The following is a 25,643-nucleotide window of genomic DNA, read 5'->3' as shown; positions in this document are numbered from 1 at the left end:
CATTAGCTTCTGAATATCACTTATGAACATACTTTATGCAAATAAACTTAAATCCATTCCTTTCAAAACAACGTGCATGGTAACATTATAAGGCTTAATAGTATTTGTGTTGCTTGACCTTTATCGTGATTGCACATTTATTAGTGCCGTAAAACATGTCACGCACCTTTTAAAATTGACAAATCCAACTGGATATCATTGGACAAATGGAAATAATATAAATAGTTTGATACGTCATTACAAATAACAACTACGAACGTATTATTCATGGAAAGAATGGATAACAATACCAAGGTTTTTTATCATTAACACTGATACATAAAGTATTTACATTTGTTTATGATATTGAACATTTTTATATAAAAACAATTTTCAAACTTACAGCTATAAAAATCACGACACAAAATAATTACATTATTACAGGAAGAGAAAAAGATCATATGTCAGAAAATCGGCATGCATACCATGTATGTTGAATTGTGACTTCGCAAATTTCAAAGGGTGTATCTGTCTTTCGTAGGTTGTATTTGTCGATACATAAACAATGAAGGAAGTTTTATTATAAACAAACAGAAAACAAAATTACAACCCTTTTTGTTTACGAGTACTCTGTAGATTAACTTAGACGAAGCACTACGCTGGGTCGATATAGAAAGTTGTAAACACTTTGACGAATACTAAAGTAAATCTTACTAGTGAAAGCTTTCTAGAAAGTAACTTGCGAGCTAATTAAATTCAAGTTTGAGGCAGGATTTATTAAACGCAATTAAATTACCGTTATAAAAATTGAGTATCTGTCTTTGCAAAAATGGCGATGTAAAGCCCACTATGGCATGTTTCTATGTGGAGTCTACAGTCCCAACGAAGGTGTACACTGTGAGAATAGTCATGCTTGGTGCGTGTTCAGGAAAGTCTGCAATAGCCGTGCGATTCGTATCTGATCGCTTTGAAGAAAAGTCCTTCAAAACTGTTGGAGGTTTGTTTTCTTCAGCTTTGTATATAATAGTAAAATGTTCGGATAATTTACTGTAAGATTAAGTTGTAAAACACTTTAACAATAGTCTCTACACATTTGGTTTCGTCGGACAATGAATTATGTTTATCTTGTGCAACGATACTTTCACTAGATGACCGTTTTGAACCACTGTGTCTAAAAATATTTTTAGGCACAACAAGATAATTTGATGACTTCTAACAAAAACATTCTGCAAACTGCAATGCATTCTTTTATTTTATGCAATTAGATCTAATACATGTTTAAAATAATATTGCATGCAATATGGATTTATTGATACTTTCATTAGCCGTCTACAGATGCAAGAAAATGGAAATTGACGACGATCTTGTATGCTTCCAAGTGTGGGACACATCAGGAAATGCTAAATACACCGAAATCAGTAAAATGTATCTTCGAGGAGCGCACGTTGCCATGTTGGTTTATGACGTCACTAAGCCGGTATGTGTTCTTTTTATCACAAATCTGGAGTTGTTGTATGGAACACGTAGATCAATTTGGGAAGCGGACAACGACAACGAGCGAGGCCTGGTATAGGGTATATAATCCTGGGTTATGGTTATGGTTAGGGTAAGGGGTCGGGTTAGGGTTATGGTCAGGGTTAAGGCTAACCCAAACCCGACCTTAACCCTAACCCTTATCCTAACCCGCCCCATTGCGCATTACAATACCATGCATCGCTTGTTGTCGTTGTCCGCTTCCCCAATTTGAGCCTTGTTCTGAGAAAACTGGACATAATGCATGTGCGTTAAGTGTCGTCCCATATTAGCCTGTGCCGTCCGCAAAAGGCTAATCAGGGACAACACTTTCCGCTTTTATGACATCTTTCGTTTAAATTAAGTCTCTTCTTAGCAAAAATCCAATTAAGCCGGACAGTGTCGTCCCTGATTAGCCTGTGCGGACTGCACAGGCTAATCTGGGACGACACTTTGCGCACATGCATTAAGCCAACTTTTCTCAGAACACGACTCAATTTGATCTGAGATTTGTCAATAGGCATCAACGTCACTATATCAAAAACAGAACATTGCGTTAATAATAGTTATACAATGCGTGATAATAATGCGATATTATTTTATATTTCATTATCGCAGATCACGTTACACGTGCTTTTAAAATAAAATAACTTTTTACGCGTTTATTAACCATATACATTTACTGCCATAGTAACTTAAACGTTTACTTGTTGACAAACTTCAAATTGATAAAAAAAATATGATGTTCTGTAAATTTGAATGTGAGTATAGCTCGCCGATGTTAACCGGGCACTAAACTACATGCAATACTGTGAGCGATTTTTATAAATTGCAGCGTACAATACTATGTATACTTTGTATAATGGTCTCATCAAACTCGTTCAGAACGTGGTCTTACACAACCATTTGCAAATATAAGTAACAATTCATGCGTACAATGTATGCATGTTACGGCGTTTCAATATTGTCTAGCTATAAAATAATGATTTTCAAGAGTTAGTACTTATGTATGTTATGCAGCTGTCATGTACCTTAAAGTTTAATAAGTTGTGTGTAGTAAATGGCCCTGCTCAACCCATTTATGCCTAGTGGACTCTCCCATCCTTCTAAATTGGATCAATTTATATTCAAAATTAGGGATGTCTAGTATATTTATTTCTATATTTAGAATATTTCCTACAGAAATTCCTTTAAGCAAACAGCGCAGACCCAGATGAGACGCCGCATTATGCGGCGTCTCATCTTGGTCTACACTGTTTGCCAAGGCCGTTTTTCTAAACGCTTGGCAAAAATGGGTTAAATAACCCTATCTGTTCAATCTGAGCATAGATAATCGTTCAAAATCAGTGCGTCCTTAAATATGACTTTCGTTCAAATTACACACAAAAATCACACAAACATCTTCGAAACGTCTCGGTAGCTGTTTTAATACGATTACCAATACATGGACATGAAATGTTCTTTGTATTTGGTGTTGTTGTTTTTTAAATTAAATTTATCAATTATGTAGTTTCGGATTTATAATTTATGCGTAATTGATCTTTTTTGTTTCCCGGTGATTTTTATAGAGTACTTTCGAGGAGCTGAAACGCTGGGTAGATATCGTTGAAAAGGATGACAGAGTCCACACCACCGTCTTAGTTGGTAACATGCAAGACCTCCCATCTGTTGTCGACGACGAGGTATACAAAAGCATTCTTGAAGAAATGTCTAATAAATACGTAAGGTACACCACTCTGCGTATTTGTCTTCCACAGAAACTATAATTGAGCCGTGCTCTGTGAAAAAGGTGTTTAATGCATGCACGTAAAGTGTTGTCCCAGATTAGCCGGTGCAGTCCACACAGGCTAATCAGGGACAACACTTTTCTCCTTAACTAGATTTTTGCAAAGTAGAGACTTTATTGAAACTAAAAATATCATATAAGCTGAAAGTGTCGTCCCTGATAAGCCTGTGCGGACTGCACTGGCTAATCTGGGACGACGCTTTACGCACATTCATTAAACCCCATTTTCACAGAGCACGGCCCAATTATTTTCTGCAACATTTTGTATTGGCTGCCTAAGCGATGACTGTTTGCAACATGTCTCTGCAGCGTCACATATTACCACTTCAGGTCGCCGAAACACACGGATATTCTATCCCTGTTTGAGGCGTTGGGTCGAATAATAATGATTAAAAATGCTTTTAACAAAATTATAATATTGGCAACTAAGCAGTAAACAACGTACTATGTGATAAATTATTCATCTGTTGCCAAAGCATACGTTTATTTTCACATATGCCGATATAAATCTGGTATGGTGAATTCACATGTACGAGTAATGTAAACAGTTGCTTACTAACTGAATTACATGAAAACAAAGACATTAAATACGGATAATATCCTTGTATTTTAAAGTGAGATACATAGTTTGAGCTTCTAACAGTTCCTACAAGTAAGAGACATACTGCTAATGCTCTTGTTCTCAAATATGCTTAGGTTGCCCTGGCATTGGCACAATCACACGGGATGCACTTTACTACGGTCTCGGCGAAAACAGGACAGAATGTGCATGCGTTGTTTCTTACAATAGGCAAGTTTTGTACATTTACCCGTGGATTTGAAAAAAAGGAAATGCATTTTCAAGAAGTATACTTAAATAATTTCGAGCGCTCCTGTATAAATATTCACATTTTGTTTTGAATTTTCAGCAACGTTAACTCTCTCCAAAATGAAGACGGATCAACGTTATCTTGTGCCCGTATCGTCAAAGTTCAATAACATAATTAACCCTTAAAGCGCTGGAGCTGAATTTTAAAGGCCTTTGCAAACAGTTTGGATCCAGATGAGACGCCACAGAACGTGGCGTCTCATCAGGATCCAAACTGTTTGCTATTCTGATAGTATTCTTTGAAAAAAATCGAAGAAAATGCTAATTTTAGAAATTCTGCAGACGACATTTTAGCAGAAGACAAATTACCCAGCATGCAAAGGGTTAAGTGGAAATAACGTGTAATATGTTTGACTCCACTTTATTGCTTAACATAGATATGTGTTCGTTAACTTAATAGAATGTATTGAAAATGTTATGTTATGCAATTATAAATTCATATTTAAATAAACTTACTATCATGGAGAAAAAGGCATACATTTATGATTAAATCAAGTAATTTATGAATTAGCAATTAAAACAAAAGTGAAAATAATGATCAAATCAGACATGATATATGGTAATAAAAATATTTTGTGACATCCATATCTTTATGCCATACACATACATTCAGAAGGATATCTTATTGTAATAAAAATACTTCCGAATTAAAATAATCTTTTCCGTTTCTTATGGAAAAACTAATTATTTGGACATGGTGACAATAATCAAATTGTAAAAAAGAAAAAAGTTAATGAATACACATTTCATGTAATATATGCAAATAAATAGTTTGATTTCTGCAAAACGATTTCGTTTAAAAGCCTACACATCCATTTAAAAACAACGGAATACGTAACACATTACAAATTATTGTGCCCACCCTGGAATGTAAACGTTCAAGATGTCATCAGTCGTGTTCCAAAGAATTGACTTTTTTTACCTACGCTAGGTGACCTTTTTGTATTCAGTTAAGTTTTCAAAGTATTAAGGCCTTTGAACGCCTGTCTTCCTCGTCGGTTTTTATATTGTCAAGATCACTTTCAATGTCATATAACTGTTGCAGCAGAACTTCGATTTTTGTCCAACCTGAAATTTTTTAATGCAATTGAAATAAAATATATTGCATTAAAAATATTTCTAGATTTTATTAAGAAATTATACACATATAGATCATGAAACTGCCATAGCTCAACGGAGAAATACATCCATGTAGTCACTGGATATACTTTCGCCCACTATATTTACTATAGACAAATACCGTTTACATGTTGGGAGGATATTGAGTTACCTTTTTATGATAGAAATAATTGCTGAAGTAAATGAAGTCCTTCATGAAAATAAAACTTTTTAAAAGGTTTATTTATAAGACTTCTACTAATACAAACTGTACAACGAGAGTATACAGTTGGGCTGAGATCGAAATGAAAATTGAAGATATTGATGATAAAAAGATAGTTTACATCTGTAAACTATTTACATATATGAATTTACTTTGTACTGCAGATAGATTGTCATAAAGCACAACACTTGAATCTAAATCAGTGTACCTTTTTTCTTGATGTGAAAGCGGATGCCGTCAAATCTGTTTAGGGTCGGAACGGAGCTTTTTCGTTTGTGCACGTACGAACTAAATGTTGAAAATCTAGCTTCTGCATGACGAATACCTTGAACCAAATTACAGGAAACAATGAGAACATATTTTGTTTAATCACAAAGAAACGTATTATGCCGAAACACAGTAAAACGTGTTAACTACCTACGAAATAGCATTTAGTAAATACACAAGCTTTTAAAAAAACACTTAAATGTTGCAGATATATGGCCCTACGAAAGTGTTTCGAAAGTTTGTAGTCTCACCTTAAAATGTTCAACTACGATAACGCTGGTAACACATGAACGTTGATTTCAAATTGCTGATCGTTGCCGATTAAATAAGTATTAACTATATAATAAACTCTCTAGTCAACTGGTTGAAAAAATAAAGTTATTTACAACAAGATACACAACACCGATGTACCTCTTAAAGTTGCTTTCTCAATCCAAGGGTGGACTAGTGGTGCTTTCACGTCATGCCCTCGCATCCACTCTTTCATTTGCTCGTCTGAGAGCGGTTGGGATATCTCCAGACCCCTAGATTGAAACACATTTGAGTCGCGTTCTGAGAAAACTGGGCTTAATGCATGTGCGTAAAGTGTCATCCCAGATTAGCCTGTGCAGTCCGCACAGGCTTATCAGGGACGACACTTTCCGCTTTTATGGTATTTTCCGTTTAAAGGAAGTCTCTTCTACACGCAAATCCAGTTACGGCGGAAAGTGTCGTCGCTGATTAGCCTGTGCGGACTGCACATGCTAATCTGGGATGAAACTACATGCACAAGCATTATGCTCAGTTTTCTCAGAATGAAACACATTTATTTCCTAATTTAATAGTACCCTATGTAGCTGTTAATCATATTCAGTATTTTCAATTTTCTGCTTAGGTTTGCTCATCACGAAATGTTATAAAATATGATATCTAATTATACTTGTATACGTACGACCAACATTAACGCTTTGAGTTGAAAGTATTCAATTATGCATCTTTCTATACACGTTCATAGTTATATGTATACTAAAGTAAATAATTTTAGTTTTAATGGGCACATTTCTGTCAAGATAACCGCATTTTTAAAACTCACGTTTCGGCGTCAATCCCAAGTCCAAGTTCTTTTATCTTCTTTTCAACGGATGAATCTACCTTGCCATCTTTCTGAATCGTGTATTCGTACATGAACATGTCAACTATGAACGCCGTTACTATGCTGCAACATAACCAGTACAATACCCAGACCCATGGATCATATAAAATAAAACAGCGACATATGCTTACTTAAAAGGGTTTTATAAAAATCCACTCATTTCGGAAACTATGAATTTACCGATGTCTTTTTATGCCCCCGGATCGAAAGATCGGGGGTATATTGTTTTTGGCCTGTCTGTCATTGCATGTGTGTGTGTGTCCCAAAACTTTAACCAAAACTTTAACCTTGGTCATAACTTTTGCAATATTGAATATAGCAACTTGATATTTGGCATGCATGTGTATCTCATGGAGCTGCACACTTTGAGTGGTGAAAGGTCAAGGTCAAGGTCATCCTTCAAGGTCAAAGGTAAAAAAAAACAAATTCAAAAACTTTAACCAAAAGTTTAACCTTCTTCATAACTTTTGCAATATTGAACATAGCAACTTGATATTTGGCATGCATGTGTATCTCATGGAGCTGCAAATTTTGAGTGGTGAAAGGTCAAGGTCATCCTTCAAGGTCAAAGGTAAAAAAAAATAATTAAAAGCTGCGCATTAGTTGGCATTGTGTTTCTGACAAACACATCTCTTGTTTTGCTATGTATATTATATAGGGGTTTATTTACATTGAATTATAAGGTTTACGCAGATAATTCATGGGCTTAATTCATGTGCGTAAAGTGTCGTCCCAGATTAGCCTGTGCAGTACGCACAGGCTAATCAGGGACGACACTTTCCGCTTTAATGGTATTTTTAGTTTCAAGGAAGTCCCTCCTTACCGAAAATCAAGTTTAGGCGGAAAGTGTCGTCCCTGATTAGCCTGTGCGAACTGCACAGGCTAATCTGGGACGACACTTTACGCACATGCATTATGACCAGCTTTCACAGAACAAGACACATTTAATGTTAAGCCGTTTCAAAGTTTTTTTAATTGTGACAATTACAAACCATTTCGTGCACATGAATGACAAATACATAAACGTGTCCAGCTTAAACATCCATTCGTGTTAGGATGGTGAACATTAATAAAGAAAAGAAACGCTTACTTCATGACGATGATGGATACAAACATGAAGAACGTTGCAAAGTATATTCTCGCAGCTCTGTTGGTGACCAGAACGTAGCCAGAAGTTACCTCTTCAAAACATGTAAGGCTTACTATGACAACGTTGTTTGCTGTATTTAATTCTGCCTTGCGTTGTTTTTGTTTCATTAAGAATATTTTTTATCAGTAAACAAGGTTTTTAATTAACACTTATTACTATTTGCTTATGACAACCCTATCTTGCATGTACGAGTAGTATCTGTAGGTTTAAACCTTTATTTACTTAGCTTATATTAAATTAATGAGTAAACTATATGTTTAATTGAATATATTTCAAATTGCACTTAAAGGGGCCTTTTCATAGATTTTGGCATGTATTAAAGATTGTCATTAAATGCTTTATACTTATAAATTTAAACATTGGACCTTAAAAAACAACTCCAGTAAAGAACAAGAAAACAATTTTTAAAAAGTAAACCTCAACTGGGCTCGAACCACTGACCCCTGGAGTCCTGGAGTAAAAAGTCTTCCGCTTAGACCACTCGACCACCCATGCTCATGCTATGAGGAATGTATTTTTTTACTTTATATAAGCAATCCTCATTGCAACGCTTTATAATTTTCAGGTTTTAAAATCGTCAAAAGATGCATATAGTGGGTATTTTAGAGTATGGTAAATGTTCAGTATTACTATTTCCTCACAAATATATTAACTAAAACGAAAATTTTCGATTCTGAAACAAGTTTTCTTTATTTTGTCAATTTACCAAAACGCGAAAAGGCCCCTTTAAAACGGATTTCAGTATCTTTTAATAATGCAATTATATTCATCCAGGAAAATAGCAAATGCCGGAAAGAACATTAGTTGGAACATTTCATCTCCGAAAGGATACGATGCCAGTTATTCTGGAACGTTACTGTTGCCAAGACAAGCGCAGAACCGATGACGTCATTGAAGTTCAGATAACAGTACTCGGACTTGTAGAATTCACTGTTGTTCAGAGCAAGCGCACCACAATACTTCTCACTCGTGTCATTTCCGATCGAGACGGGAAAGGAGCGGATTTTGCCCTTAAATATCTCCATCCCGATCACGGCAAACACATAGAAAATTATCTTAAAAGAGAGATAAATAAATATACAGATTGTTCGCTGCTTAGTTCGGAGGGAAACATGATATACTCAGTAAATACAATATGACATCTTTAATACATACATTAAATAAAGAAGTTTGCGTTTATAGTTCGAGACTAAAATGGCAAAACTCGATCTAACACCTACACATTATATAGTAGTAAGGCGCCATTTAAAAGCTTTTTTAATGATCTAAACAAAGCATATTTATGTAAAAACGTATTATGTACACAATATTCACAATGAACACAATAGACACAATGTATTATGTACACAATAGACACAATATATTATGCACACAATAGACACAATGTATTATGTACACAATAGACACAGTGTATTATGTACACAATAGACACAATGTATTATGTACACAATAGACACAATGTATTATGTACACACTAGACACAATGTATTATGTACACAATAGACTTAATGTATGTACACAATAGACACAATGTATTATGTACACAATAGACACAATATATTATGTACACAATAGACACAATGTATTATGTACACAATAGACACAATATATTATGTACACAATAGACACAATATATAATGTACACAATAGACACAATGTATTATGTACAGAATAGACACAATATATTATGTACACAATAGACACAATATATTATGTACACAATAGACACAATATATTATGTACACAATAGACACAATGTATCATGTACACAATAGACACAATGTATTATGTACACAATAGACACTATGTATTATGTACACAATAGACACAATGTATTATGTACAAAATAGCACCAATGTATTATGTACACAATAGACACAATGTATTATGTACACAATAGACACAGTGTATTATGTACACAATAGACACAATGAATGTACACAATAGACTTAATGTATGTACACAATAGACACAATGTATTATGTACACAATAGGCACAATATATTATGCACACAATAGACACAATGTTTTATGTACACAATATACACAATGTATTATGTACACAATAGACACAATGTTTTATGTACACAATAGACACAATGTATTATGTACACAATAGACACAATATATTATGCACACAATAGACACAATGTATTATGTACACAATAGACACAATGTATTATGTACACAATAGACACAATATATTATGTACACAATAGACACAATGTATTATGTACACAATAGACACAATATATTATGTACACAATAGACACAATATATTATGTACACAATAGACACAATATATAATGTACACAATAGACACAATGTATTATGTACACAATAGACACATTGTATTATGTACACAATAGACACAATGTATTATGTACACACTAGACACAATGTATTATGTACACAATAGGCACAATATATTATGTACACAATAGACACAATGTATTATGTACACAGTAGACACAATGTATTATGTACACAATAGACACAATGTATTATGTACACAATAGACACAATGTATTATGTACACAGTAGACACAATGTATTATGTACAAAATAGCACCAATGTATTATGTACACAATAGACACAATGAATGTACACAATAGACTTAATGTATGTACACAATAGACACAATGCATTATGTACACAATAGACACAATATATTATGTACACAATAGACACAATATATTATGTACACAATAGACACAATATATTATGTACACAATAGACACAATGTATCATGTACACAATAGACACAATGTATTATGTACACAATAGACACAATGTATTATGTACACAATAGACACAATGTATTATGTACAAAATAGCACCAATGTATTATGTACACAATAGACACAATGTATTATGTACACAATAGACACAGTGTATTATGTACACAATAGACACAATGAATGTACACAATAGACTTAATGTATGTACACAATAGACACAATGTATTATGTACACAATAGGCACAATATATTATGCACACAATAGACACAATGTTTTATGTACACAATATACACAATGTATTATGTACACAATAGACACAATGTTTTATGTACACAATAGACACAATGTATTATGTACACAATAGACACAATATATTATGCACACAATAGACACAATGTATTATGTACACAATAGACACAATGTATTATGTACACAATAGACACAATATATTATGTACACAATAGACACAATGTATTATGTACACAATAGACACAATATATTATTTACACAATAGACACAATATATTATGTACACAATAGACACAATATATAATGTACACAATAGACACAATGTATTATGTACACAATAGACACATTGTATTATGTACACAATAGACACAATGTATTATGTACACACTAGACACAATGTATTATGTACACAATAGGCACAATATATTATGTACACAATAGACACAATGTATTATGTACACAGTAGACACAATGTATTATGTACACAATAGACACAATGTATTATGTACACAATAGACACAATGTATTATGTACACAGTAGACACAATGTATTATGTACACAATAGACACAATATATTATGCACACAATAGACACAATGTATTATGTACACAATAGACACAATATATTATGTATACAATAGACACAATGTATTATGTACACAATAGACACAATGTATTATGTACACACTAGACACAATGTATTATGTACACAATAGACACAATGTATTATGTACACACTAGACACAATGTATTATGTACACAATAGACACAATGTATTATGTACACAATAGACACAATGTATTATGTACACAATAGACACAATGCATTATGTACACAATAGACACAATGCATTATGTACACAATAGACACAATGTATTATGTATACAATAGACACAGTGTATTATGTACACAAAATACACAATGTATTATATACACAATAGAAATAGACACAATGTATTATGTACACAATAGACAAAATGTATTTAGTACACAATAGACACATTGTATTATGTACACAATAGACACAATGTATTATGTACACAATAGACACAATGTATTTACACTTACGAAGAGTATCCCACAGTACATTAAAATTGACATCGAAATGTTGATCAAAGTGTCGATTATTATCTTGAACCTGCAAAACAAAAGAACTTTTCGTTCAGTGTATTCAACTTACAAAACAATACAATTAAAACAAAGCTCGGTATCCATACATTATTAAGAAGACAATTTTTAAAACTCGTGCATGATGCGACAGAAAGCAATTGTATGTCAGGCGATGATTTTGTAACAAAACATATAATTATTTTATTATTCTTTTTAATGCGAATATTTATTTAGTTTGCAGATGTTAAGTCATTTGTGTTTATATTTTACTCACCGATTAATATGGACAAGTAAACGCAGAATGCGAAAGATACGTATGATGTTTACGGCACTGATGGTTTCCCTTATGATACGTGTTTGATCGTCATCTGTTAGAAGAACACAGGTGATATAAATAATAGAACGTGAAATAAACCCTCTTGGATTAAAAGGACAGAGCCATATAGACTTTAAAGTAAAACAATGTGCTTGTCTATATATGGTGACCAATACACGGCAGACTCATAAGAAGTAAACACACGAACACGAGTTAAACCATTTAGGCCTAGCGTCTAGAAAAAAGGCCTTGGCAAACAGCGTAGCATGATGCGGCGTCTCATCAGGGTCTGCGCGATTTGCTTAAAGCAATTTTTGTAAGAAATATTCTAAATATAGAAATAAATATACTAGACATCCCTTATTTTGGAAATAAATTGATCCAATTTAGAAGGATGGGAGAGTCAACTAGGCATAAATGTGTTAAATGTGCTCATCGACATTGGAACCGTATATCAAATCAAGTCGTCAATAAATGGAATTCGGAATATAAACCTTTACGAGCAGCGTTATTTTCTTTTTTAATAATTACCTTTCTGGAGAACAGTTGATTCAACGATCAAAAATATCAAACTCACACTTGTTATGATGACATCGAACCTGAGAAAAAATACTCAAAAGGCAATACAATTTTGTACAAAATTATTTCGATCAATATTTTGTCAAAGGGTCAGAAGTATTGTGCTTAACTTTGTCAATTTTTTTTGTACAGTTTCAATATATAAGTCATTTTTCTCCCTTTAAATGTAAATATATATATATATTTTTAATTAAGTAAAATATCCAATTTAAATTACAGCATTATTGAAAGTTAAAACCCACCGATGTTAAGTTTTACTTACCAGTTGCTAACGCGATGGAAATATTTAATTGGCCCGAATGTGTAAACCTTAAGCACTACCTCCAGGATATATAGGGCGCAGAAGGGAATGTTGATGCCAGGTACATTAAAACCAATAAGGAATATCTCTATACCGACCAGCAGATCGTAAGCAAATTTGAAAAATCTGAAGAATTGAACATAATTATTTATTAATATAACATTAGGTGTTCAAAAGAAGTGTAAGACTATAAACATTTCATCAACTGTCAAGGTCATTTTGACGTTTTACCATCTTATTATTATTTTTTATTCAAATACATGGACGATTTTGTTGGACTTAATTACAGCATACTAATTTCAAATAATAATTTCTTATTCATAACATTCAACATATTTTCTAGTGCTTACACAGTGTCAACTATCGTCCGTATAAATTCGCTGGGCACTGACAGATAGAGCCGTGGAAAGGTTTTCTCCAACCAAGTGATTCGGTCTGACACTTCCGAGATTTGTACATTCAACAAGTCCGCAACGTTCATAAACTCGCGCCGTCCTGGAATGATGTATAACCACATCTATATTGTATTCGTCACATCATGTGAAAATGGGTATTATAAAAACGAATAATACATATATTTAAGTGTTACACACTCGGATTATCCTCCGAATATTGGGAATAACTTACTTCTTTTTAAATGGACTTGTCGGAGAGTAATACATGCACTTTTGGCAAACTGTCATAAGAATCAATAACCCATTTATGATGGGATTGCAACATAGTAAAATTAATTATGAAAGATATCTCTGATAGCTTAAACAAGCAAATATACAAATAGTAATAAACTGCAAAATGTTCCATCTTGGAGACACAAATGTAAATGACAACTGCTTTATTATTTTCATGGCCGTTAAAAAAGTATATTTTTGAATGCAAAAGGAAAGAAGTTATTCCAATTTGTTTTTCAGAGAATCAAGGCTAGCCTAAGATAGGTTTAAATATTTATGCAAACACAAGTGAGAATCAAGTAAAGCAATTGTTTGGACAGTTATAAGAGTTATAATATGTAATTCATAAATGCACGAATAACAAAAATAACTGTCGTTAACTCTCATTTTATATGGAACGTGAACAATTTGTTTACTTGATCAAATCTTACAATGTTGTTCGCATATTGATCATACAGTTTATATTGATTGTATTGTAAACTGAATTCTTATTGTAAAAACAACATTTTTCAAGTATGTCCATTTTTAACGACAACAGCAAATGTTACATAATAGGGGTTTATCTTGTTTGAACTTGTAACCATACTCCTTAGTTAAATTGTTGTTGTAGATCAAAATCCTTTTTAATTCAAGAATCTTTTAATATTATTTTGTCACATGCCATACCCTGTTTCCCATGTAATATAACCATAACGAATATGTTTATCTTACACATGAGTGATATACTTTTTAAGCGTTTCATTGGCTTATTTTCGTTCGATTGACCAATCGCATTTTGTTGTTTTGCTGAAATGACGTTGCAACCTCAAATGACGTCACGAAATGTAAACAACATTCGGGATTTATCATTATGTTTGCGTAAATATTTATTTAATTTCTTCATTTAAAAGCATGTGATAAAAAAGATCTAACACTCTTTGTCATTTCATACCATATTTTATTAAACTCGTCCAGGAAATTCGTAAGTGAGCTCGCCAAAGGCTCGCTTACTAACAAAATTCCTGAACTCGTTTAATAAAATATGGTATGATATGACACCTCGTGTTATACATAAAGATTATTTAAGTTAAGTAAAAAAGGTAAAAATGTTGAATGATCTATGATATTAATTCAAATTGTGTAATGACTGTAATCATGTAGTGAAAACATATAACACATGATAGATTAAGTATAGGAATGTGAATGTCTCTGTAAATTGTGTGTATGTACATGCATTATGAAATGAATGACAACATTCAAACAGGAACATAACATTTAAGAAAAATAGTCCACCAAATTTAGTGATAGATCTATACACATTTATCTCCCTGAGATTGTTCACTATTTCACTGCATTAAAGTTTTTTGTTAACTCAGGTCTCCCATAGAGCGCATTTTGTTTATTATTTTGTCAAAAAATTCACAGATGTTGCTGAATTGAATGTGAAATGACTGATATTACAATGTTAAGTGTTATTATTGCTATATGTGGTATAACTTTAAATTGGTATTTGCAAATCTAATTATTAAAACTGAAAACACAACACATCTATAAGTTTTCTATGACATTGCTTAATATACAATTTATATGGCTTTGTAATAAATGCACAGTACAATTTGAATATCATATAAAGAGATTAAGGCCAGTAAACATGTGTGATCTACGAGTCGCTCTATTGCTTTTTATATTTTATCTTTGTTTGAATTTGAAGTTTTTAATTAAGCATGTTAATTTTGTTTTGCAAATTCAGAGTTTAGAGTTAAATAATCAAAGATTTTCCTAAGACAGCTTTTGTTTACTAGACAAGGTTGTACTATCGAGTACCCGTGAATACGTTTTTCACGCTAATTCATTATTTCTTTGACAAAATAATGTTGTTTTCCTTTAAAGTATATATATATGTATAAAGTAAATAGAAAAAGCGTTTATTTTGTTTTGGCAGTATAATTGTAAATTACAATAGGATCGACACCTATTTGTGTTAAATTAAAAAAAGGTATTTTGCCATAGGCCTGTGCATTCGCACAGTCTGGCCAGGAGCAAACGAGACAACACAACCTTAATTGCGGTCAGGTTTGCCTCTGGATAGACTGTGCGAATATGAAGGCTGTCCAGGAACTAGACTGGCCGCAGACTGCATGACGCCGGTCTATGGAACAATCCGAGTAATAATACGCTTAGACAATTCAAGTAAGTGCTATGGGAAACAGCAGCTTAAACAAATCCGATTTATATTGACGGATCGATGTTTAAAAAAGCATTACCATTAAGAAAATAGGCACATTTTAAAGGGCATTAAAGGATAGTTGAAATGTTAGCAAAAGCAAACATTTTATAATCACATAATGTATCCTAGTTCACCTATGTGTCCAGAACGCTTAGTGTTCAGGATCAACATCAACAAATCAATCTGGTTGTTGGAGAGATTGGGCTGCACTAGGTTCATCAGGCGCTTCCAGGTTCGGTAGGTCACCATGTCCTCCCCTTCGTGATTGACCTTGATGACGTCAAAGGCCTGTCCTAACTTCTTCTTTTTATCACGGGAACCTTGCTGGATCTCAAGCTGAGTTGAAATACAATATGCAGTATATGGAAACGTCATAGTGAAAACCCCTTTAGTTTGTTTGCATGGCACAGTCCTATGTTATTTATAAGTAGATAATGTTTAACCTAAAAAAACATATTTATAGAAATATATGAACGTATATATATACATTTATAAATATAAACATATATATCGTTTTGATTAACTTTACAGTATGAAAAGTAATGATATTTCATGTCCATGCATATTCATGGTGTTCATTCATGGTGTTCTCATATAATAAGATGAATTTAATAATTTATAAATATCATAATCGTATGTCATTATTATTTCAATGCAGTTATTGCGGGCCTAAGATGAAAGTATAGTTTGAAAACTTTATTCATGTTTTATCGATAATGAGATCAAACTAGAATAAAATAAGTGTCCAATTGAACAGCTTGCATGTTACATTATTTGCATGTGTTTTAATAATGCGGCATGTTGGTGAATCAACCTGTTTCAACTTAAGGGGTGATGCGCAGACAAATTCAAATGGTTATGTAATTATAATTCACACCGTTTTTAACTTTTGTGAGTTACTTTTTTGGAATGCCAGCGTTGGTTGCTGTTAGCAAAAAGTCTTGTTCTGGAGCGTAAAAACACGTGTTAACAAAATATTTTCTGTTTATCAAACATTAACATACAAAAAACATCGTTAACTATAGTTTTGACTTAATTCATAGTTCTTTGTATGTAGGTCATTGTTTTTATATAAATATTTTTATATATCGAAGACTCGCTGTAAAGTTTGTTCAGCAATATTATTTATTGCAATATTTGATCTATTGACGATACATATGTAATGAACTCTCTTCCAAGTTCTTCTATGAAAGATGCTAGATTTGTTGTGGAGTTTTCTTAAAATCTGGTATTGAATCATTCTATGTCAGTTCCTGGGTGAAAGCCCTATAATTATGAGCAATTAATTAGTGCAACGGCTAATATTATCTCAAAAAGTATATTGTTTTGAGATAAAGCATATCCAATTTTTCCAAATCTAGAGTGAGAAAGTCTTAATACTATAAAGTAATTGTAAGAATTTAGACTTTATAACGAAATAACAAATCGCAATAAGGAGATGATTCGTAACTACATGATTATATATATTAATCGTGTGCTTGTTTCTTAAATTAGGACTATGTTTATTCGTAATAAAAAACATATCGCCTAATAAGGGTATTTTCGCTACTTATTTAGATTTAGATTTAAGTTTCTCAAGCATTCAATACGGTCAAAAATGTAAACAGCGAAATTCAAAACAAAAATGTAGTCCTTCGTTAGTGGCAAAAATATGATGCTGCTGTCGTTTGTGTTTTCAGTTAACGAATACAATTCAATTTTGTAAGTTGGAAATGTACCTTCATGTTTTCACTGTAGCTGTGATAGGCAACCGCAAGAAACACATTCAGGAGCATGTAAAACACGACGACGATATACACGAAAAAGAAAATGCAGTAATACCGACTCGCCTTTAAAGCAGGAATCCTGAAATATCAAATAAATTACGATAGCATTAACTTGATAAATAACTAGTGCAAATTTGATTCGCATTTGATACAAATGTAGCACTTAGTAATTGCCTTTTATTAAAATGTCCTTTACTGAAAACATTTATAAATGTAATAGTAAATGCTTGCATAAACGATAATAAAATCGTGTATTCAAACCAACCAAATGGCCGTATTTGTAGTTTATGTAGATGATACACATAAACCCCGCATTCATAAACTCAATAAACACAAGTTAATAACGCGAATTGTGTATCTTTTATTTTATTCATACATTGATACAGCTGTATTTATCCTAGATTGTACTTGTATCGATTATAACACTTACACTTATTAATATTTATGTCTTATGATTAATCTAATACTCAATCTTTAACGAATAATACGGACATAAAATCATTTTATCGTGACGTATGTGTAATCAATTCATGCATAGTTGTCAGTTGGAATGTCCAAGCTATTCAAAATATGCACTAGCGAGTTTAAACTTTGTATCTCTTGCTTTACTTGAGTTCTTTTTGTTCCATTTTATTCTTATATATTTTCTTATTTCTTTATCGTTGTCTTTATAATCTTGAGCAATCGGGTTTCATATTTTGCAGTGAGTAGTCACCTTTTACTAAAAGTAATTTTTGTTCGCTTATTCTTTCTTCTTTTGTTCATGTTTGATTTATTGGTCGCAGTTGAAATGATAGAAAATTGTTGCTCTTCTTTTATTTGTACAAATTGAGTAAATATTTTGTGATATAAGAACACATGGCTCTAACACTTACATGACGTCCGGGTTTTTGGGGTGGTGTTTTGTGATACATGCACACATAGCTATAATCCTTACATGACATCTGGTTTTAAGGGGGGGGGGCGGTACATGCACACACAGCTCTAAACATTACATGACATCGGAATACAAGAGGTAATGTTTTGTGATACATGCATACATAGCTCTAATACTTACATGACATCCGGGTTATTGGAGGGGGGGATACATGAACACATAGCTCTAACCATTGCATGACATCTGGGTTATTGGGGGGGGGGGGGGTTGTGATGCATGCACACATTGCTCTAATCCTTACATGACATCTGGGTTATGGGGGGATACATGCACACATAGCTCTAACCATTAAATGACATCCGGGCTACTGGAGGTGATGTTTTGTGATACGTGCACACACAGCTCTAACACTTACATGACATCCGGGCTACTGGAGGTGATGTTTTGTGATACATGCACACACAGCTCTAACACTTACATGACATCCGGGCTACTGGAGGTGATGTTTTGTGATACATGCACACATAGCTCTAACACTTACATGACATCCGGGCTACTGGAGGTGATGTTTTGTGATACATGCACACACAGCTCTAACACTTACATGACATCCGGGCTACTGGAGGTGATGTTTTGTGATACATGCACACACAGCTCTAACACTTACATGACATCCGGGCTACTGGAGGTGATGTTTTGTGATACGTGCACATGTAGCTCTAACACTTACATGACATCCGGGTTATTGGGGTGATGTTTTGTGATACATGCACACACAGCTCTTACACTTACATGACATCCGGGCTACTGGAGGTGATGTTTTATGATACGTGCACACATAGCTCTAACACTTACATGACATCCGGGCTACTGGAGGTGATGTTTTGTGATACATGCACACACAGCTCTTACACTTACATGACATCCGGGCTACTGGAGGTGATGTTTTGTGATACATGCACACACAGCTCTAACCATTACATGACATCCGGGTTATTGGGGTGATGTTTTGTGATACATGCACACACAGCTCTAACACTTACATGACATCCGGGCTACTGGAGGTGATGTTTTGTGATGCGTGCACACACAGCTCTAACACTTACATGACATCCGGGCTACTGGAGGTGATGTTTTGTGATACATGCACACACAGCTCTAACACTTACATGACATCCGGGCTACTGGAGGTGATGTTTTGTGATACATGCACACACAGCTCTAACACTTACATGACATCCGGGCTACTGGAGGTGATGTTTTGTGATACATGCACACACAGCTCTAACACTTACATGACATCCGGGCTACTGGAGGTGATGTTTTGTGATACATGCACACACAGCTCTAACACTTACATGACATCCGGGCTACTGGAGGTGATGTTTTGTGATACGTGCACATGTAGCTCTAACACTTACATGACATCCGGGTTATTGGGGTGATGTTTTGTGATACATGCACACACAGCTCTAACACTTACATGACATCCGGGCTACTGGAGGTGATGTTTTGTGATGCGTGCACACACAGCTCTAACACTTACATGACATCCGGGCTACTGGAGGTGATGTTTTGTGATACGTGCACATGTAGCTCTAACACTTACATGACATCCGGGTTATTGGGGTGATGTTTTGTGATACATGCACACACAGCTCTAACACTTACATGACATCCGGGTTATTGGGGTGATGTTTTGTGATACATGCACACACAGCTCTAACACTTACATGACATCCGGGCTACTGGAGGTGATGTTTTGTGATACATGCACACACAGCTCTAACCATTACATGACATCCGGGTTATTGGGGTGATGTTTTGTGATACATGCACACACAGCTCTAACACTTACATGACATCCGGGTTATTGGGGTGATGTTTTGTAATACATGCACACACAGCTTTAACCATTACATGACATCCGGGCTACTGGAGGTGATGTTTTGTGATACATGCACACACAGCTCTTACACTTACATGACATCCGGGCTACTGGAGGTGATGTTTTGTGATGCGTGCACATGTAGCTCTAACACTTACATGACATCCGGGCTACTGGAGGTGATGTTTTGTGATACATGCACACACAGCTCTAACACTTACATGACATCCGGGTTATTGGAGGTGATGTTTTGTGATACATGCACACACAGCTCTAACACTTACATGACATCCGGGTTATTGGAGGTGATGTTTTGTGATACATGCACACACAGCTCTAACACTTACATGACATCCGGGCTACTGGAGGTGATGTTTTGTGATACGTGCACATGTAGCTCTAACACTTACATGACATCCGGGTTATTGGGGTGATGTTTTGTGATACATGCACACACAGCTCTAACGCTTACATGACATCCGGGTTATTGGGGTGATGTTTTGTGATACATGCACACACAGCTCTAACACTTACATGACATCCGGGCTACTGGAGGTGATGTTTTGTGATACATGCACACACAGCTCAAACCATTACATGACATCCGGGTTATTGGGGTGATGTTTTGTGATACATGCACACACAGCTCTAACACTTACATGACATCCGGGTTATTGGAGGTGATGTTTTGTGATACATGCACACACAGCTCTAACACTTACATGACATCCGGGCTACTGGAGGTGATGTTTTGTGATACATGCACACACAGCTCTAACACTTACATGACATCCGGGCTACTGGAGGTGATGTTTTGTGATACATGCACACACAGCTCTAACACTTACATGACATCCGGGCTACTGGAGGTGATGTTTTGTGATACATGCACACACAGCTCTAACACTTACATGACATCCGGGCTACTGGAGGTGATGTTTTGTGATACATGCACACACAGCTCTAACACTTACATGACATCCGGGCTACTGGAGGTGATGTTTTGTGATACATGCACACACAGCTCTAACACTTACATGACATCCGGGCTACTGGAGGTGATGTTTTGTGATACATGCACACACAGCTCTAACACTTACATGACATCCGGGCTACTGGAGGTGATGTTTTGTGATACATGCACACACAGCTCTAACACTTACATGACATCCGGGCTACTGGAGGTGATGTTTTGTGATACATGCACACACAGCTCTTACACTTACATGACATCCGGGCTACTGGAGGTGATGTTTTGTGATGCGTGCACATGTAGCTCTAACACTTACATGACATCCGGGCTACTGGAGGTGATGTTTTGTGATACATGCACACACAGCTCTTACACTTACATGACATCCGGGCTACTGGAGGTGATGTTTTATGATACGTGCACACATAGCTCTAACACTTACATGACATCCGGGCTACTGGAGGTGATGTTTTGTGATACATGCACACACAGCTCTAACACTTACATGACATCCGGGTTATTGGAGGTGATGTTTTGTGATACATGCACACACAGCTCTAACACTTACATGACATCCGGGCTACTGGAGGTGATGTTTTGTGATACGTGCACACACAGCTCTAACACTTACATGACATCCGGGCTACTGGAGGTGATGTTTTGTGATACATGCACACACAGCTCTTACACTTACATGACATCCGGGCTACTGGAGGTGATGTTTTGTGATGCGTGCACATGTAGCTCTAACACTTACATGACATCCGGGCTACTGGAGGTGATGTTTTGTGATACATGCACACACAGCTCTTACACTTACATGACATCCGGGCTACTGGAGGTGATGTTTTATGATACGTGCACACATAGCTCTAACACTTACATGACATCCGGGCTACTGGAGGTGATGTTTTGTGATACATGCACACACAGCTCTAACACTTACATGACATCCGGGTTATTGGAGGTGATGTTTTGTGATACATGCACACACAGCTCTAACACTTACATGACATCCGGGCTACTGGAGGTGATGTTTTGTGATACATGCACACACAGCTCTAACACTTACATGACATCCGGGCTACTGGAGGTGATGTTTTGTGATACATGCACACACAGCTCTAACACTTACATGACATCCGGGCTACTGGAGGTGATGTTTTGTGATACATGCACACACAGCTCTAACACTTACATGACATCCGGGCTACTGGAGGTGATGTTTTGTGATACATGCACACATAGCTCTAACACTTACATGACATCCGGGCTACTGGAGGTGATGTTTTGTGATACGTGCACACATAGCTCTAACACTTACATGACATCCGGGCTACTGGAGGTGATGTTTTGTGATACATGCACACACAGCTCTAACACTTACATGACATCCGGGCTACTGGAGGTGATGTTTTGTGATACATGCACACATAGCTCTAACACTTACATGACATCCGGGCTACTGGAGGTGATGTTTTGTGATACATGCACACATAGCTCTAACACTTACATGACATCCGGGCTACTGGAGGTGATGTTTTGTGATACATGCACACACAGCTCTAACACTTACATGACATCCGGGCTACTGGAGGTGATGTTTTGTGATACATGCACACACAGCTCTAACACTTACATGACATCCGGGCTACTGGAGGTGATGTTTTGTGATACATGCACACACAGCTCTAACACTTACATGACATCCGGGCTACTGGAGGTGATGTTTTGTGATACGTGCACACATAGCTCTAACACTTACATGACATCCGGGCTACTGGAGGTGATGTTTTGTAATACATGCACACACAGCTCTAACACTTACATGACATCCGGGCTACTGGAGGTGATGTTTTGTGATACATGCACACATAGCTCTAACACTTACATGACATCCGGGCTACTGGAGGTGATGTTTTGTAATACATGCACACACAGCTCTAACACTTACATGACATCCGGGCTACTGGAGGTGATGTTTTGTGATACATGCACACATAGCTCTAACACTTACATGACATCCGGGCTACTGGAGGTGATGTTTTGTGATACATGCACACATAGCTCTAACACTTACATGACATCCGGGCTACTGGAGGTGATGTTTTGTGATACATGCACACACAGCTCTAACACTTACATGACATCCGGGCTACTGGAGGTGATGTTTTGTAATACATGCACACACAGCTCTAACACTTACATGACATCCGGGCTACTGGAGGTGATGTTTTGTGATACATGCACACATAGCTCTAACACTTACATGACATCCGGGCTACTGGAGGTGATGTTTTGTGATACATGCACACATAGCTCTAACACTTACATGACATCCGGGCTACTGGAGGTGATGTTTTGTGATACATGCACACACAGCTCTAACACTTACATGACATCCGGGCTACTGGAGGTGATGTTTTGTGATACATGCACACACAGCTCTAACACTTACATGACATCCGGGCTACTGGAGGTGATGTTTTGTGATACGTGCACACACAGCTCTAACACTTACATGACATCCGGGCTACTGGAGGTGATGTTTTGTGATACATGCACACACAGCTCTAACCATTACATGACATCCGGGCTACTGGAGGTGATGTTTTGTGATGCGTGCACATGTAGCTATAAAACTTACATGACATCCGGGTTATTGGAGGTGGTTACTAGAACATACATTTCCCACACACATTCTAAGTAGTCCTTGAAGTATGCTTTTCCGTTCAGATATTTGATATCGGACCTACAATCAACGTTCAATATAAAGGTTTCATGACCCAGACGATTGCGAATATTTATCCCAAATATTGTATTTCAGTTATCAATCTACAAAATCAAAAAGGATCGATACTCAATTACTCTTTTCTTTTGTGATACAACATAATTTCTTTACATGTTTTCCAACAATAGGTATTTTAAATGAAACTAGTACATGTGTGTTGTAAATTGCTTTCTGTCAAAATATTTAAAGAATAACTTATTGTGAAAATGTTTGCAAGATCTCAAAAACAACTGCTAGTACCCAGGACAAGCGAGAAATACGTAAATTTTAGTGTATGTGCATAAAGTGTCGTTCCAGATTTGCCTGTGCAGTCCGCACATACTTATCAGGGGCGACACTGTGCGCTTTAATGGCATTTTCAGTTTAAAGGAAATACAGTTTAGGTGGAAACTGTCGCCCCTGATTACCTTTAGCACAGGCTAATATGGGACGACACTATACGCACTTGCATTAAACCCCCTTTTCATAGAGTGATTCTCATATTGTATTACAGAAAACAGTTTAATCATTTCTACTAACTTAACCCACACACATTATTTACATTATTTTTACATGTTAATTAACCTAAACAAGTGATCATTAGTGTAATCAATTATTACTTAGATAAGTGTTTTTATTAATTTTCTGAATCTATGAAAACATCGATTGTGGGATTTTTAGATGCTACAAAAAGTGTTTTACATATGCATGACTTGTCAAATAAATGACTCGAACAACTGATCCGTCTGACACCTGGTAACGTTATCAAAAATGTGCGTAATCAGTCTACGTTGATATCCCGTGTTATGCTTTGAAATTGGTAATATTGCTATGATGCATCATTCAGTAATCTTTGTTAACAGAAAAGCAAAGAATTTCACGCATAAAATGAGATAAGCTATATGCACTCAGGGGCGGGTCCAGGATTTCTTGTTAGGGGGGGGGGGGGGGGGTATTGAAATATTTGCTGGGGGTCCAGGAAGGCGAAGCTCCCCATAAGCTCCACGATTTTAGTGATTTTGAAATCTTTGACAACCACTTCTAGAGCATGTCACGCCTTATATACTTTCATCAAAGTACCTTCTTATAATGCCCAAAAGTGTATAGTTTATCGTTTAGGGGGTCCAAGGGGGCGAAGCCACCCCCCCCCCCCGGCAGCTTCACGATTTAAATGATTTTGAAG

At 35.6% G+C, this 25,643-nt stretch overlaps 2 protein-coding genes and 1 long non-coding RNA gene across 15 annotated transcripts in view; 2 read left to right on the top strand and 1 right to left on the bottom strand.

Annotated features, from left to right (window-relative positions):
- The first annotated feature begins 592 nt into the window (after positions 1–592).
- Positions 593–4,808, top strand: LOC127873580 (ras-related protein Rab-5B-like). Of its 4 annotated transcripts, none has more exons than XM_052417454.1 (5): positions 603–976; positions 1,305–1,456; positions 3,060–3,217; positions 3,974–4,067; positions 4,186–4,808. In XM_052417454.1, the coding sequence occupies exons 1-4, from the start codon at positions 829–831 to the stop codon at positions 4,065–4,067; spliced, it is 552 nt and encodes a 183-aa protein (XP_052273414.1). In that variant the 5' UTR covers positions 603–828; the 3' UTR covers positions 4,186–4,808. The 4 variants fall into 4 exon arrangements, with proteins under 4 accessions (XP_052273415.1, XP_052273412.1, XP_052273414.1 ...); XM_052417453.1 differs by having other exon boundaries at positions 633–976; positions 3,060–3,173; XM_052417455.1 differs by lacking the exon at positions 4,186–4,808 and having other exon boundaries at positions 593–976; positions 3,974–4,086.
- Positions 4,491–25,643, bottom strand: part of LOC127873579 (uncharacterized) — a 28,759-nt gene continuing 7,606 nt past the window's right edge. Inside the window, exons 8-21 of the mRNA XM_052417451.1 lie at positions 24,338–24,442; positions 17,905–18,031; positions 16,321–16,522; positions 13,663–13,807; positions 13,274–13,438; positions 12,964–13,031; positions 12,391–12,484; positions 12,075–12,144; positions 8,848–9,070; positions 7,956–8,046; positions 6,806–6,928; positions 6,145–6,257; positions 5,675–5,791; positions 4,491–5,213 (exon numbers count right to left, since the gene is read on the bottom strand). Of these exons, the coding sequence (XP_052273411.1) occupies positions 5,104–5,213; positions 5,675–5,791; positions 6,145–6,257; positions 6,806–6,928; positions 7,956–8,046; positions 8,848–9,070; positions 12,075–12,144; positions 12,391–12,484; positions 12,964–13,031; positions 13,274–13,438; positions 13,663–13,807; positions 16,321–16,522; positions 17,905–18,031; positions 24,338–24,442 (1,753 nt within the window). The 3' untranslated portion in view covers positions 4,491–5,103. The remainder of the gene's footprint in view (positions 5,214–5,674; positions 5,792–6,144; positions 6,258–6,805; positions 6,929–7,955; positions 8,047–8,847; positions 9,071–12,074; positions 12,145–12,390; positions 12,485–12,963; positions 13,032–13,273; positions 13,439–13,662; positions 13,808–16,320; positions 16,523–17,904; positions 18,032–24,337; positions 24,443–25,643) is intronic.
- LOC127873582 (uncharacterized) lies at positions 19,831–24,218 on the top strand. Of its 10 annotated transcripts, none has more exons than XR_008046262.1 (3): positions 19,831–19,956; positions 22,280–22,342; positions 24,107–24,218. It is a non-coding gene; the product is annotated as an uncharacterized LOC127873582 (long non-coding RNA). The 10 variants fall into 10 exon arrangements; XR_008046264.1 differs by lacking the exon at positions 24,107–24,218 and adding an exon at positions 24,044–24,099; XR_008046265.1 differs by lacking the exon at positions 24,107–24,218 and adding an exon at positions 23,792–23,847.

Source organism: Dreissena polymorpha, chromosome 3 (assembly GCF_020536995.1).
Source record: "Dreissena polymorpha isolate Duluth1 chromosome 3, UMN_Dpol_1.0, whole genome shotgun sequence".
Classification (NCBI taxonomy): Eukaryota; Metazoa; Mollusca; class Bivalvia; order Myida; family Dreissenidae; genus Dreissena; species Dreissena polymorpha.
This window is presented reverse-complemented; position numbering and strand designations above follow the sequence as displayed.